Source organism: Aplidium turbinatum, chromosome 12, assembly GCF_918807975.1.
Source record: "Aplidium turbinatum chromosome 12, kaAplTurb1.1, whole genome shotgun sequence".
NCBI classification, from domain to species: domain Eukaryota; kingdom Metazoa; phylum Chordata; class Ascidiacea; order Aplousobranchia; family Polyclinidae; genus Aplidium; species Aplidium turbinatum.
In genome coordinates this window covers 9004338-9019324 of record NC_137483.1, presented here as the reverse complement: position 1 = coordinate 9019324, position 14987 = coordinate 9004338, and the positions used below count along the sequence as shown (strand labels likewise).

General features: G+C 37.6%; 2 protein-coding genes and 1 non-coding gene across 3 annotated transcripts; 2 read left to right on the top strand and 1 right to left on the bottom strand.

Annotated features, from left to right (window-relative positions):
• Positions 1–72: 72 nt before the first annotated feature.
• Trnaq-uug (transfer RNA glutamine (anticodon UUG)) lies at positions 73–144 on the top strand. The gene has a single exon. It is a non-coding gene; the product is annotated as a tRNA-Gln (tRNA).
• A 368-nt stretch (positions 145–512) lies between these two features.
• Positions 513–7891, bottom strand: LOC145780871 (mitochondrial import receptor subunit TOM70-like). Its single transcript, XM_082592520.1, has 13 exons — positions 7582–7891; positions 7129–7308; positions 6511–6637; positions 5741–5850; positions 5503–5618; positions 5219–5346; positions 4298–4416; positions 3714–3848; positions 3507–3619; positions 3007–3118; positions 2789–2886; positions 2431–2553; positions 513–1624 (listed from the first exon to the last, which is right to left on the bottom strand). Exons 1-13 carry the CDS (start codon positions 7810–7812, stop codon positions 1468–1470), a joined length of 1749 nt encoding a protein of 582 aa, XP_082448646.1. The 5' UTR covers positions 7813–7891; the 3' UTR covers positions 513–1467.
• Positions 7892–12825: 4934 nt separating this feature from the next.
• LOC145780562 (zinc finger BED domain-containing protein 5-like) lies at positions 12826–14667 on the top strand. The gene has a single exon (XM_082592188.1). The coding sequence runs from the start codon at positions 12826–12828 to the stop codon at positions 14665–14667; it is 1842 nt and encodes a 613-aa protein (XP_082448314.1).
• Positions 14668–14987: the final 320 nt, after the last annotated feature.

Below are 14987 nucleotides of genomic sequence, written 5' to 3'. Positions count from 1 at the left end.
CGCTGAGATCACAGAAGGTTATTGAATGTGGGCGTAACTTAACTATTGCGTTGTAATCATCCAATTATGTCTGGTCTCATGGTGTAACGGTTAGCACTCAGGACTTTGAATCCTGCGATCCGAGTTCAAATCTCGGTGAGACCTTTATTTTTTCGTTTAATGAAATAGAAAACAGATGAACTTTCTGCTGCATGCCAAATTGTTCCGCTCGGCACTTTGCGTGAAACGACGCAGTATAGCGCTGTTTGCTTGTGTCGTAGCCAGGCTTACACCCGGTGGTTGAAGATTTGGATGAAGGCAAGGAAGCCAATCTTCGTGCCCACCTTCAGGCATGACTTTAAGTGTCCTGCCAGAGACACAGCTCTTGAGCGGTGTCGAGCCGGTGCCCTTTCGATTGCCGTTCCAGCTACAAAACCTAATCTCATAGCAGCCTAGAACAATGCACTGCAAATGTTGTGGGCTACTTTAAATTTACTATACCCTACTGCTTAACAACACAAAAGCGTTTGTAAAATTGATCACGGTTTTATTGGGGGGTGTAAAAGCGATAAGTTCTTCAAGTCACGTTAGCACGATGACGTCACAATGAAATAGCACGCGATTTGTGACGGATTTTAACCAGTTACGAGAAAATCCAAATCCTTTCTACGCAAGACGTTTCAGTCAAAAATCTTGTTCAATTAGTCACCAAATATAACACTTTGCAACTTTGTAGAGACAAAATAGAAATCTCACGATGACACATTCATTGGTTCATATGGTAATTTTCCGAATAGGACGTCACCAAATTCAGTGGAGTTCGAGCAAGAGCCAAGCAGGTTATGTTCAGCAAAAGTTCTTCCTCAGACAGCAACATTGATCATATTTTTGCAGCAACCACTGGTTTTCACATGAAATTTCCGTGCTAAAAATCCCAAACAACGGCAATGCAGATGTAGACACTGCAGTTTTAAATAGCAAGGGAGCTTGAAATAGAAAGGGAAGTTTTAAAAACAAACAAAAATTTGAGTCAATAGCCAAAAACTCAGAAGAAACACTTTTTAAGCTGAATAGAAACTTAAAGAACCTGTACAGGAGACATGATTAGCATTGTGGAAATTGGAGTTGACGTTGCGCCGCACAACATTGATTCAACATAAAACTTAAACCTACAGTGTGAAAAGTAACTCGGGTTGATAATTTTTAAGTGATGCCAGCGCAATAATGAACTGAAACGATGATATCAAAAAGTTTTTTTTTTTATCAAAAAGTCTGCTTTTACTGAACGTAACAAAAACCGACATTTCTCATTTGCATCCGAATTAAGTTCTCGTTTGGCCGATGACAATGTCCGAGTGAAAAAGTTCAAACGAAACGTTGCGCAAATACAGCAGAAATAATCGTTAACTTCAACCATATGTTGGGAGGATGAGCCCACAGCTTCCAGGAGAAGACGACTTCCATTTTTTTAAGTTCCTGATCTCGAACCTACATCACTCCAGGAGGCTTGAGTCCATACTTCTTTGCAATATTCCCTTGCGCTCTTGCGGCGGCTTGGAGGGCGTACAGATGAGCCATCTCTAGCTCCGTCTTTGCATAACTGATCGACACATCGAAGTGACTTATAGCCTTTTCCAAGTTGCCGCTGAAAAAATTAGGAAATTAAAATTAGATTTTCGTTGGTGACACTTCCTGGAGGAGGATAACACTGCGTTGATAAATGAAACCGGTCATTTGCAATCAGTAAACAACGCAAATTTAAACCGAAGCGTATTTAATCTTGTACCGAAAAGCCTTCAGCCTTACTCCGGCCATTTCGTTTGGTTGCATTTGCAAAATGGAGCTGCCCGAAACGCAAATATTACGAAATGTGACGTTTTGAATGAGGTTTTCGAGGAAAGGATTTTGTTAAGTTTCAAAATAACAGCAATTTTGCTTCATCGTCGACTTGAGGCGTAACACAAGAAACACTATAAAATTGTAGTTGACCTGGCGCCATGTTTTTTGTGATCTAGATCTGCAACTTGTTCACTATAATAACAACTTTATGAGTGTTCAACACAAGACTCTATCCAAAACTGTTCGCAATGTAACTTGCTCGCAAAACTTCTGTCTTGATTTTTTTTCGCGTTATGTTTTTTTATAGTGAAATTTTGTTATAATCATGCACATTGTGAACCCAAGACGCAGGTCCGGTCACAGAAGTTGACAGATTCTGGTTATTATCAGTAGAAGAGTTGTTTTCAGCAACCGATTCCATCCAGTTGGTACCACAGAATGGAGAACTGTATATGAACTGCATTTCTCAAATCTACTGTACAGTAAAGGATAAACAGTAAACACTTAAACAATCTCCGTTGATTTATGTCAGATGTTTGCATGAACTGGGAACAATCATGTTTTTTGTGGGGTCTTCTGCCAACTGATAACAAAACGTCGCCGGCAACATACCGCTGTACTTCGATCGTTCCCATGGTCTCGTGGGCGAAGTCGCACTTCTCGTCGATTTCCAACGCTTTCGAAATCAAGCTGACGGCTTGGTCAAGGTCTTGCTTCCATTGCAATGCCAGCAAGCTTGAAAAGAAAAAAGAAGCTTGAAACAAACCATGTTTGCAATGTTATATCGCATATACTTGCAACCTCATTGGTTTGTCTGCATATGCTTTTAACTGATGGAGATTGCTTGCGGGAACCCTGATGCTTCGGGATGAAGATCACGCTTCTTTGTACTAAAATAGATATAGAAAGAAATTTACAGGCAACATATTCAATTCTTGTTCTCGTACTTAATCATGAAACAAAAGCTCACCCCCTGTGCACGTAGATCGTGGCGTTCTCCGGCTCGACCTGGGTGGCTTTTAGGAACAACTGATCTGCTTTGTCGAAGTTTCCATTGTCAGCATGGGCCTAGAAATTTTGGTCAGTTTGCTTGATTGGCTTTGATTTTTCATCTACAACAAAGATTACTCCTACTTTCGGTATTTTAACATAACGAGATGAAAAAATAACATCTATTATAGGGGTTACCTGCGCGAACAAGCCGTAAGTTTCCGTACAATTTGGGTATTTCTCGATGATTCTCTCAAAATCACCGATCGCTTGTTGCGACGCAAGATAATCTTTATTGTTGCATGCTTGTCTGAATTTAACGAAACATTAATGGTCAGAAAAATGACTAAATGGTTTAAGAATTTTTCAGTCAAAACTACAGCGTTCCAACTCACAAAGCAGGAACAACAAAATCTCAAATTGATATGAGCAAAAGTTGTCAATCGCCAAGAAACTCTTTAAAAATTGAAAAAGCTTTGCCCTTGCATAGCTCCTACCTAAATCAACCGTTTTTTTACACTGATTTAAAAAAAGGTGGCTTTGCTGTCTGGATAGGAGCAGTGAGAACGTGCGTTCTCGTCGCTGGAATTTTGAACAGTTATGACATTTTCAAATTAAAATAAATTATTTTTTAACAAGGTTTTATGGCAATAAAACTGTATCTTAGATAAATTGACATACTATAGTTGCCAACTAACCTGTACATTGTGTAGCATTTTTGCGCATGCGCTAAAGCAAAGTCTGGCTTCAACTCGATGCATTTTTCAAAATCCGCGAGCGCCTCTGTGGCTTTATCAAGAAGAATATACAGCTGAGAAAACGAAGTGTTAAATCAATAAAATATTTTATGAGAAATGAGATACGAAATCTATGCCAGAAAGCTGGGAATTGTTGACAAATCCAACCTGTCCCCGATGGTGGTACACGTCGCAATTGTCGGCGTCGATTTGGAGGGCTTGAACAAAATCACCCTGTGCGGTTTCGGCTTCTTGATGCTGCATGTTCATGCTGCCACGTTTGATGAGCGCGTTAGCTCTCAACTGAAAAGTATAGCTTTTATCAAGTAAGATAGTTACTCGAAGAAAACAAACGGAAAGTTTTTACATTGTTTCAACGTATGGTGACATAAAAGGAACGTGAAAAAAACGCAGGTACAGTTTGTTAAAGGCTGATCTATTGGCGTTCTACGAAGAAAGAAATTCATTAGTTAGATTCTTCTGTTGGCACAAGACGTCGGATGATGGTTAGCCAATGCTTCGGAAGCCTTGCACTTCGAAACTAAGCACTGGCCTTGTCCGCCTAAGCACTGGCCTAAGCACAAACATGAAACAAAATGCTTATTCAAATTCGACTACTTTATCTTCCAGTACTGAATTCTACATTGCTAGCCCTAGTAGTTGAGAAAATTAACAAGCTAAAACATTTCGGCATTTGTTTTAGTTACAAATTATGTTTTCATAACCGTGATTGAACTCATTACAAATTTTACTTTTTTATGAGCATTTTCCATTTCGATGACCGCATTCAGGTCCTCAAGCGCATGTATCCTGTCCCCACAAAGCATTCGCATGGTTCCACGCAGCAGGTAAGCTTCGGGTTTATAGTCGGCTGAAATATTGAACACGTGACGTTTACGTACCCAATCTCCATGTGTGAACTCAACTGTGACGGTGAATTACGTTGCAAGTTAGAGACGTGCTCCATGTGCGAGAGCAGAACCCAAACTCTTGACTCTGAGCAGATGACTGCTGTCAACAAATGTAGTCATCTTAACGATGGCATGCCACTTATTGGTGATTTCAAGATTTCATCTATCAATGAGGGTGGGATGCACCAACAGTGGATGATTTACTCATTAAGCAATTTATTTTGCGGAATATGTTTTTGTATGCACTGATCGTAATCTGCTGGTTAAAATTGCCGATTACGGATGATCTATGGACAAACTTTGAGCAAACTGACTTGAACCTCAATTAACAAAACAGACAAGTGGCGTAATCGCCGCTTAAAAGATCCATCATTCGTTAGTGCATCCAACCCTACAGTCTTTCAATCATTTTTGAAAAGTGTATATGTAAAAATAGCGTCTTTTACTGGTCTGCTAGTGTGAATCATTATAGCAGCGTTTTAATTACAAAGTTAAAAATACTTCTTCTTCTTGCTTATGAGGCAGCAATTCAGGTAACATTTCCCAATTGTTGCAACCAGAGCAGTGTCTTCATATCAGGGTCTATGAGCTTCACATGTTCTTCAGGTCGAAACACTGGACAGTGATTTATGATGTGCTGTTTGACAGTCACCACAAATACAGGCTGGTGAGTCACACATTAAAAATACTAAAAGCAACTTACACAGATCGACAGTTTGAACACGGCGATGTTTAAACTGACTCGATTACATAAACAGTCACCTCTTTTTTGTTGGCCTTCAAAACCTTCTTGAGGCTTGTCTGCCGTGGCGGAAATTTCAACAGAGCATTCCTCAATGATGTTGTCATAGTCCGCATTTGCAAGTGCTATTCTCGCTCGGATGAAGCCGCTGAAAGAGGATGCATTGAAAACCGTTATGGATGTTAGTTAAACCTCAGATAATTCACAAACGTGTATCTCTGTGCATACAACATCGTGAATGCAACTATGCTTTGATTTCTACTTTGATCGTGCAAAAAAGGCTTTCTCACAACATACAAAATACCTTTCAGAAGACTGGAGTTTCTGTTCATCCGTTAATGGAGTAGACAGCATACCCTCACTGAAGCTGTCCAAGTACTGCTGCATAAAGAGTCTGGATGGAAGTAAAGGCTTCCTATTCTGCAATTTAAAATAGTTTTTGACAGACAGTTCATTTAAAAGTAACTTAGTATGAGATATGGTCCATTTAGTACAAAGCATGCATAAAGTAAGTCACAGCTTAGCAACAAAATCACATAAACCTTAAACGTATCAGAAGCCTTTTCTTTTCCAAGTTGCTTCAGAATGTCATCAGCGTACATCATACTGCCTTGATTTTGGAACCCCTCCAATATGCACACAGTAGTAATGTCTAGCAAAAAATGTACAGTTACTAGTTATTACATTAATACATTATATATACTTGAAGGTTAGGTATGACGCATATATCGCAATTGGGATAAGGTTTCATTGTAAAACAGAACGAAGGATTGCAATTTTAAAAATCATTGAAGCAAATATGTTTCAATCATGCAATGTTGACTTGTTGAGACTGTTCACATTATATTGATACGTCATATAGGCTACATGTTTTAGCTGAATCTGTTATTGCTGTATCAGTCTTCTAAGCTACTATATATATTTTTCTGGCGACCAAGCATGGAGATGGCCAAGCATTTTCATGGCAATCAATTCTCGCGCCCGACAGCAAAACCAAAAAATCTGTTAAAAATGAGTGTTTTTAAAATTCCGTTAAATAACAGCATTTTACATTCACTCAGGTAACAATACAAACAAGACCCTGAAACACATTTGCAGTTGTATTTAAATGCATGCACTGCTTCTTAAGTACATGTAAAGCTTAGAGGTAGTAGGGTTTTTATAGGTCGACCCTGAGTCTTTTAGTGAAACTTTTATCAGTAATATTTTGATGAAGATCATTTAACGACTTCTAGAAGGCCATGGCCACCGGGAGCTTAGATGCCTGTGTAGAAGTTCATGATACCATCTACTATTGTAATAATGCACCTACCTTCCAAACAATTTTCTTTCTGGTTTAGCTTTTCATATGCTTTGGATCTACGCATCAAGGCTTTAACATAACGTTGATTTAACTCTATGGCGGCTGAGCACTCCTTCACCACACCTTTCCAATTTTCCTGTCCAGACAACAATCTACTGAGCCTCAAAAGTAAACATCATCATTTACTAGAACAATTTAAATTGTTAGTTTATCATTGACGAGATATTTGAATCAAATTTTAGAAAGAAAATGAAATATCTTCTGCCAGGTGCCAAACCCACAACAATGCTTGATATGAATGACTCGGAAAACATGTCTTGTACGGTAATACAAACAATTTTATTTTCATATATACAAGTCAATTCAATCATAAACAGCTAAAAATCGATTTCGATCAGCTAGCAACTAGATCATCTTTACCTTCAAGCTTATTCAAACAGAATGTATCATATTTGAATAAGCTTAACTGAAGGTGATCTAGCTGCTAGCTGATGGAAATTGACTTTTAGCTGTTCATAATTGAAGTATTGAACTGACTTGTGTGAAAATAAATTCGTTCGTAAATTTTAGAAAGGAATTTTTTATTTCAGAAACAGCAAAAACCAAATCAAATATAAAATATCATACCATTTTCTCCATTGCTGCAGCCATGTTCTGGTGGTAAGCTGATTTATCAGTTTTAGTTTTGCTTGAGGTGGGACAGACTTGAATTGCTTCAGCATATTTATCAATTGCTTCTTGGTACAATCCTTGTTTGAACAAAACATTTCCTTCATTTTTCAAATCTTGAGCTTCCTGAAGTTTTGTCTATATTTAAAAACAATTAGTTATAAATACAGGATAAAAAATCAAAAATTTGTTGTATCCAGGCTTATGCTCAGCACGGTAGTTGAAAATTTAATGTAACTGGACAGGAAGTAAGGAAGTTAATTTTTCACCTTTGAACTCATCTTGAAGTGTCTTGCTTAAGACACAGCTACATGCTGTTGAGTGTGTCGAACCAGCATCATTTCAAAGCAGGGCTCTCACCTCTTGGCTATGCAGCCAACAAATTATGCTAAATTATAAGAAGCACCATACTTTTTTAGGCGTTTCAACTTCTTTTGAGACTTCAGTTTGTTTTTGAGGTGATGAACTTCCTTCAGGCTCAGATCTTGAAACCACTTTACTTTCTACCGTTGGTGTTGCTTTGGAAGGTTTCTTTGAAGTGTAGTAATATAATCCAGCTCCGGCAATGACTGCAGGAACTCCAACTGCTAAAGCAATTTTCCACGCCGGCCATGATGCTTCAGATGATATATTGTCAGACATTATGGAAATCACACTTGCAATCTATTTATTTAATAACAAATGGAAAAATTAAGCATTTTTGTCTCTTTTAATCTCAGAACAATTTTAACCTTAGTCCACAAAGTGAAAACAAAGAGATCAGCAACCTCTCAAGCACATGTAGCTCCACACAAAGTAAAAATTACATGATTTTAAAACTCTTTATTATGATTAGAAAGAAAATGTCAGATAAGGTATTATGAATTGCTAAACCTATATGTAATCAAATACAATAAACCTAGCCTATAAATTCAAACAAATGTGGATACAAACGACCTGTTTTAGCCTGATTTGTAAAGTAACAATGATCATGCTTCTAAAAGCAAAACTCAATCTATATGTACAAATCAGTTTGCATCTTTCAGTAATTTTTTTAACTGATTAAAATTCATACTTGGTCCAGCATTTTCACAATGACAACTGACTTTTGAACTTATACCAAATGTCGGTTTTGCTTGAAAAATTTAACGAATATATTTTGTCCCTCCAAGGAGATAACATCAATGTTTTGCATTGAAATCTAAAATTCATGTGTTTGTTAAAAAACTAAACATCTGGAAACAAAAGGTTCAAAATGATTTATTTAAAATGTTTTCATTTACAGTAGGCTACTAAGTACTAAAGAGTTTTTGGCTAACAATGATGTGGAATGAAATGTTATTAAGCCTCTGGTAATCAACCATTTGTCAAATTAGTTGAAACATTTTCAGAAGTAAGTTATTTTCTTCCAGAATTGGACGTTACTAAATTAGATTGGATTTAAAACCTATTTGCAATACAAAAACAAAGTAGACCTACCAAGCACCCTCTTAAATCTCAAAAAGAACTTGTTGATCCATTTTTAACTGTAAGTTGCGGTTTGAAATTTCTGGAAAAAAGCTGCACACCTTTGGGCTGAACATTAGAGTGAAATACTCATCATTATCGGACTTAGCAGTAGGCAATCAGGCTTAACTGCACTTCTGCAGACTGGCTGAATGCAATGAAATTGAAAATTTTGTGGAGGGTGAAAACCAGTGTTCCCATAAATGAAAATCTGAAAGTCCCCAAAGCTATGTCTAAAAATCCCTAGATTACATCAAAATTCCCTAAATTATTATTACATTCAATCAGTTTCACGTTCTGAAACAAAAAACAAGAGTTGGCCTAAGCGGTTTAAACAACTAGCAAAAACCATTCTACATGACTTTGTTGTTAGTGGGCTAAGTCTCAAAGCAAAAAGCAGTATTTTAAATTACAGTGATGCTTAACATTACAGGTATACAGTGAAGATTTACCAATGCTAATCACATGCTGACTGAACGGCAAACGAAATAGGGGCAGACCACCAAGAATTTGGACTAATGATATTGAAGACTGGTCAGGACTTAACTACAAAACTGCAAAAGAAAAAGCTCAAAACAGAGAAACTTGGCGTCTCATTGCCTCCAACCCTCGACGAGAGGAAGGAACTTAATGATGATGATCACATGCTAAAAATGACATAAACTGTGCACGACTAACGACTTATTCATGAGAGCTAATTCGACTAGCAATTAGTTGAAGTGCTTCAGCATCTGAACTCTTTACAGCCTTTGCCAAATTCAACATTTAGCTCGATCACTTTAAACCCAGTTTATCAGCTGATAAGCCAGCTGACTTCATACCTTGAGTGTGTAGCAAACCAACTAAACTTTCTCACTTTAAACTGTTCCTGTAGTCAGTTTTAATGTCCTTCAAACTACCAAAAAGTCTTTCAACTGGGGCATTTGAACATGGCAGGGACATTAGGCAAGTGACTACTTTGCTAAATATCAACTCAAATACGGAAGAAAACTTCACAAATAAACTTCCATTCATTTTGTAAGTGAACAAGACAAAACTGCTAAAATCCCCCGAAAATCCCTAGATCATTAAATTCCCTAAACTTGTCCCTAAAAGTGGTCAAAAGTCCCGATTTAGGGACAAATTCCCGTAAAATGAGAGCACTGGTGAAAACGGGTAGCCACTTTAACAAGTCGAAATTCTGCCACTGAAATTGACTACAATGCAACCGCCAACCAATCAGAACATGTTATAAGAGGCTACCGTCCAATTGTGACCCTTCTAGCACTCATCCAGAGAGTTAATGCTTGTTTTGAACTTTATTTGGTAATTATGTACACAAGAAAAAGAGCAATAGCAGTGGTGAGAATCGAACACGCGTCAATGAAATGACTACTTTCTAGCCCTAACCCCTAAGCCAACCAGCTGACAAAAAATCCACCACTTAATTTGCTTTCTATGATCTTCTTTTCGCCATTTTTTACGTCACTTAAACCGTAGCTTATGATTGGTTGGCGGTTTCATTCTAGTCAGAGATGGGCAAGATCACCAGTATTGGTGATCTTGAAGATCAAGATCAAGATCACCAATAATAGGTGATCTTGAAGATCAAGATCACCAAACTTTGTGATCTTGAAGATCAAGATCGTGATCTTGAAGATCAAGATTACTTTTTGTGTACTTGAAAAAAAAATGAAGTTTTTGATCAATGATGTTGCAAAAAATAATTGCTATAAGCAACCTGGGTAAAGGCATATTGAAATGGCAACACTGTCCAGATTAGATGGAGACTTTAAATCGTCTTTTGTTGGACGCATATCATATTAACAGTGGCTTAATGTCAGTAGTTGCCACTAACTACTTTGTACAGTACGAGTTCTCAAAAAATGACTCTCTAGGAAGTAAAATTCAATTTTAAAGTGATCTTGATCTTATTGTCCTTTAAGATCAAGATCACACAAAAAAAAGTGATCTTAGATCAAGATCACCAAAAAAAAAGTGATTTTGAAGATCCTTGATCTTCAAGATCACTCGTGATCTTCAAGATCAAGATCATGCCCATCTCTGATTCTAGTCAATTTCAGTGGCAGAATTTCGACTTTCGACAGTTGGCAGAATTTCGACTGAAAACGAAGGCAAATACACAGTGATGCCAAGTTTTCTTTTGCTGTTCAGACAGTTCAATAGAGATGCAACAAACCCAAAATTTTTATCCGCACACCGCAACTGAATCGCCTATCCGCACACCGCAATTTATCTGGAACTTTGACACTGCACCGCACACCGCAAATTACAAAATTTTCACAAAATATTTTAACGCGTTTTTTTTTAGAAAGTCAATTGTGGCAAAAAGCATCCATGGCATATATATACCGTAACTGGCAACCTACCAGTACAGTTGTGCACTAATTGACTAGGCTAACCAGATCATATTCTCTTATCAGCAATGCATCTAAGTTCTAAGACATCATGCTTTTTCAAATAGAATGTTTCTGGATCCAGTATCAGGACTTTTGAACACTTTTTGCAAGCAATAAATCAATTTTAATGTCAGTGGTTGTATGAACTACCTACACAGACACACAAGAGTAAAACTTATAGCCTGAACTCACTGGGCTAACTGTTATAGTAACTAATGCGGTAGTTGCGCTAGGCCTATAGCCTGGTAACTGAGCTAATCAGCTAGGCTATTAATCAAAAACACTGGTACAACTTCCCTCACAAGCCAGCTCCAAAAACCCAGTCAACTGCAAGCAGGGTTGCCAGATCCAAAATAGCTTTGCCTGCCAAATGTTTCGTAAAAACCGCCAAAAAACTGCCAAATTTTTCAGGGTTTCAAAAAAAATGCCAAACTGTTAGTGCGGCTTGTCCTGTTAACCAGCAAGGCCATACACCATAATATATGGTGCTAAATATAGCTCTGATGGTATATTGTCTTAATTTAACTTGATAGACCACTTAGTATAAATAATGAAACACAAACTGCATGTATCAAGCTAATAACTTAAAACAAACTTTCAAAGGTTGTAGGGGGCAGCCAAATAGCTGAAGCTATCAAGTATCAACGAAGCGCATTAGAAGAAGGTGATAAAGACCAAATTGGCCTGGGGGGAATCTATGGGGAAGGGCTGCTTTTCTAGCAGGTTTTATAAGTTTAACCTGCATGCAATAGCATTCCTCATTATCAGAATCACTGGTGGTGGTATGTTAGTTCAGGTTTGTTTTCCTTGCTTGGCGACACAAACATTCTGTCCCACATATCTACGGTAGCCTACTTTTTACAGTAGGCCATCCATTTAATGCATGCTTTATAACCAATCTAGCCAAAGTCTGAAAAACAAGAAAAACTCAGTGTTAAACTTCAACAGGTGAAAAGAGGACAATGTCAAGAAACACCATTGGTAAATATCACAAAAACTTTTAAGGTTTAAGGATTTTCACAGTGTTATAATGACATAAAGGAAATACACCTACACTACACCTGATAACTTTACATGTCAAGAGGCTACAGTTATTAGCAGAAATGCATGGCATCTGCATTGACGCCGGTATGCCAAATACGTTCCGGTTCAAATTTCTACAAGGTCTCTGGCTTACGCCAGTGCTCCGCAACCGGTGTGCCGCGGCACACCGGTGTGCCGCGAGGCGATGCTAGGTGTGCCGCGGGATAACTATCATCAGAACATACTTTTTGAAAAGAAAGGAGTTTTGTGTTTTAAAAATTCGCGCTTTACCACTGCAAGACAACTCAAACTCCAGCTAGACTTCCCACTGTGTATTTATGATGTTTTTATGACTCACAATTAAAGTTTTCGCAATGGGAAGGCTGCCTTAGTTCTGAAAAAGGCTGGTTAACGTGGTTAGTGTGTTTTTAGAAGTCAGGCTAGGTCATTTCGAATTGTCAGTCAGCAGTGTTCAATAAAAATTTTCGTATTTGTTTCCTTGTATTTACAATTAAAGTTTTCGCAATGGGAAGGCAGCCCTAGTTTTAAAAAAAGGCTAGTTAACGTGGTTAGTCTGTTTTTAGAAGTCAGGATAGGTCATTTCGAATTGTCAGTCAGCAGTGTTTAATAAAAATTTTCGTATTTGTTTCCTTGTATTTTTCTAGCTTCGCTTTATTGTGAGCTAATAAGCTAATTCATTTGCAGTCCTTAAGAAAATCCTTGAAAACTAAAATTAACTAAAAATCTAATGGATAAGTTCTTGAAAAGATCAATAGAACCAGATAGCATGCCTAGTACAAGCCATGTTGCAAAAAGACCGAAGGTTTTAAAGAGGAAATACAAAGCAGATTACCTTCGGTTTGGATTTACTTGGTGTGGTAACGAAGAAGCTCCGAAACCACAATGTGTAATTTGTGGAGAGCAACTTGCAAATCAAGCAATGGTTCCAAGTAAACTTATCCGCCACTTACAAACAAAACATGTCAATTATGCCAACAAGGATAAGAAATTCTTTCAGCGGATTTTAAGTCAAAATAGAAAGCAAAAACACTTTATGAAATCGTCTTTCACAATTTCGGAAAAAGCATTAGAAGCTAGTTATCACGTAGCAAAACTGATTGCACAACAGAAAAAACCGCATAGTATTGGGGAAAAACTCTTAAAACCAGCATGCCTAGAAATTGTTCGATTGATGCTTGGACCAAAGGAAGTTGAAGAGGTACGGAAAGTGTCATTGTCTGCAGAAACTATTAAAAGACGAATTGATGATATGTCTGGTGATATACTTGAAACTCTAATTAATAAACTAAAAACGTCTGGGAAGTTTTCTCTTCAGATTGATGAAACAACAGATATTAACAAAAAAGCACAGCTGTTAAGTGTAGTACGTTTTGTCAATGGCGACTCCATAACAAACGAGTATTTATTTTGCAAAGAACTTCCAGAACGAACGACTGGCCAGGAAATTTTTAGAGTGACCAACGAGTTTTTCATAGCCCATGGTATCCATTGGAATAACTGCATCAATGTTTGCACAGATGGTGCATCAGCAATGGTGGGCGAAGGAAGAGGTTTTGCTGCATGGGTAAAACGTCAAAATCCAGCCATTCAACTTACGCATTGCTGCTTACACAGGGAAGCCTTGATGATCAAACATTTGCCAACGGAGCTGACAGAAACAATGAACGACTGTATCCAAATTGTTAACTTTATTAAAGCAAGAGCTTTGAATTCAAGAATTTTTTCATTGCTATGCGAAGAAATGGGATCAGAACATCAATCACTGCTATTTTACACTTCTGTGCGTTGGCTTTCCCGGGGAAAAGTTCTCGCAAGACTTTTCGAACTACGGCATGAAATAAGTCAATTCTTATTAAATCAGAACAACCATGATTTGTATAAACATCTTAAAGATGATCATTGGATTGCCAAACTTGCATACATGGCCGACATATTTGAACACTTGAATGAACTCAATATCAAAATGCAAGGCAAAGGTGAAAACATACTGACATGTTCTGACAAGATAAGAGGATTTAAAGAGAAAATAGTACTCTGGAAAAACGAGTTAAAAAGGGGATCACTGAAAATGTTTCCCAGAAGCAACCTAAATAGTATTGATAAAGAATTGGTGTTTGATTTGGCCAAAGAGCACTTATCTTTGTTGCATGAGAAATATGACCATTACTTTTTCACAATTAACACGGAACAATACGATTGGATCCGAAATCCTTTTGCGGCTAATGCTGAAATATCAACGCAAGACTTGACTTTGCCTGTTAGAGAAAACTTTCTTGAACTACGAAATGATAGAACTTTGAGATTAAAATTCAGCGATGTTCCACTTGATGAGTTTTGGATTTCAATTGAAGAAGAATATAAGCAAATTTCGCAGGCTGCTATTAAAATTCTGCTCCAGTTTTGCACCACTTATTTGTGTGAACAAAGTTTTTCTACTTTGGTATTGATCAAAAACGATAAAAGATCCTGCTTAAAAGAAATTGATGGTGAACTTCGAGTTGCTCTTTCAAATATTGAGCCAAACATACAGCGACTGTGCTCATTGAAACAAGCGCAAATATCTCATTAATAAATTAAGCTATAGTTTTTTTTTACATTTTGAGTATGTGTCGGCCAAATTGTGCCGCAGAACTTTAAAGAGTTTTTAAGTGTGCCGTGAGTAAATAAAGGTTGCGGAGCACTGGCTTACGCTATGCTTTCAACTCAAACGGTGCGACATCGCATTATTAACCATAACCTGTTAACACTTACTAGTCCATTGGCAAGAAAATAAATGTCAAAACGCATCCCTCCAGCTGTCCAGGCCAACTCCAACTTTGGACTTGGTTGGTGACTGGTCAGCCGCCAGTGGCCTCTGGAGCTTCCATTTGAATAAATTAGGAATTCAGA

Coding starts and splice junctions, on each gene's coding strand:
- LOC145780871 (XM_082592520.1), bottom strand. CDS start 7,812: ATGTCTGACAATATATCATCTGAAGCATCATGGCCGGCGTGGAAAATT. Junction 7,309..7,581: donor AAGTTGAAACGCCTAAAAAA/GTATGGTGCTTC, acceptor TTTTAAATATAG/ACAAAACTTCAGGAAGCTCA. Junction 6,638..7,128: donor CTGCAGCAATGGAGAAAATG/GTATGATATTTT, acceptor TTGTCTGGACAG/GAAAATTGGAAAGGTGTGGT.
- LOC145780562 (XM_082592188.1), top strand. CDS start 12,826: ATGGATAAGTTCTTGAAAAGATCAATAGAACCAGATAGCATGCCTAGT.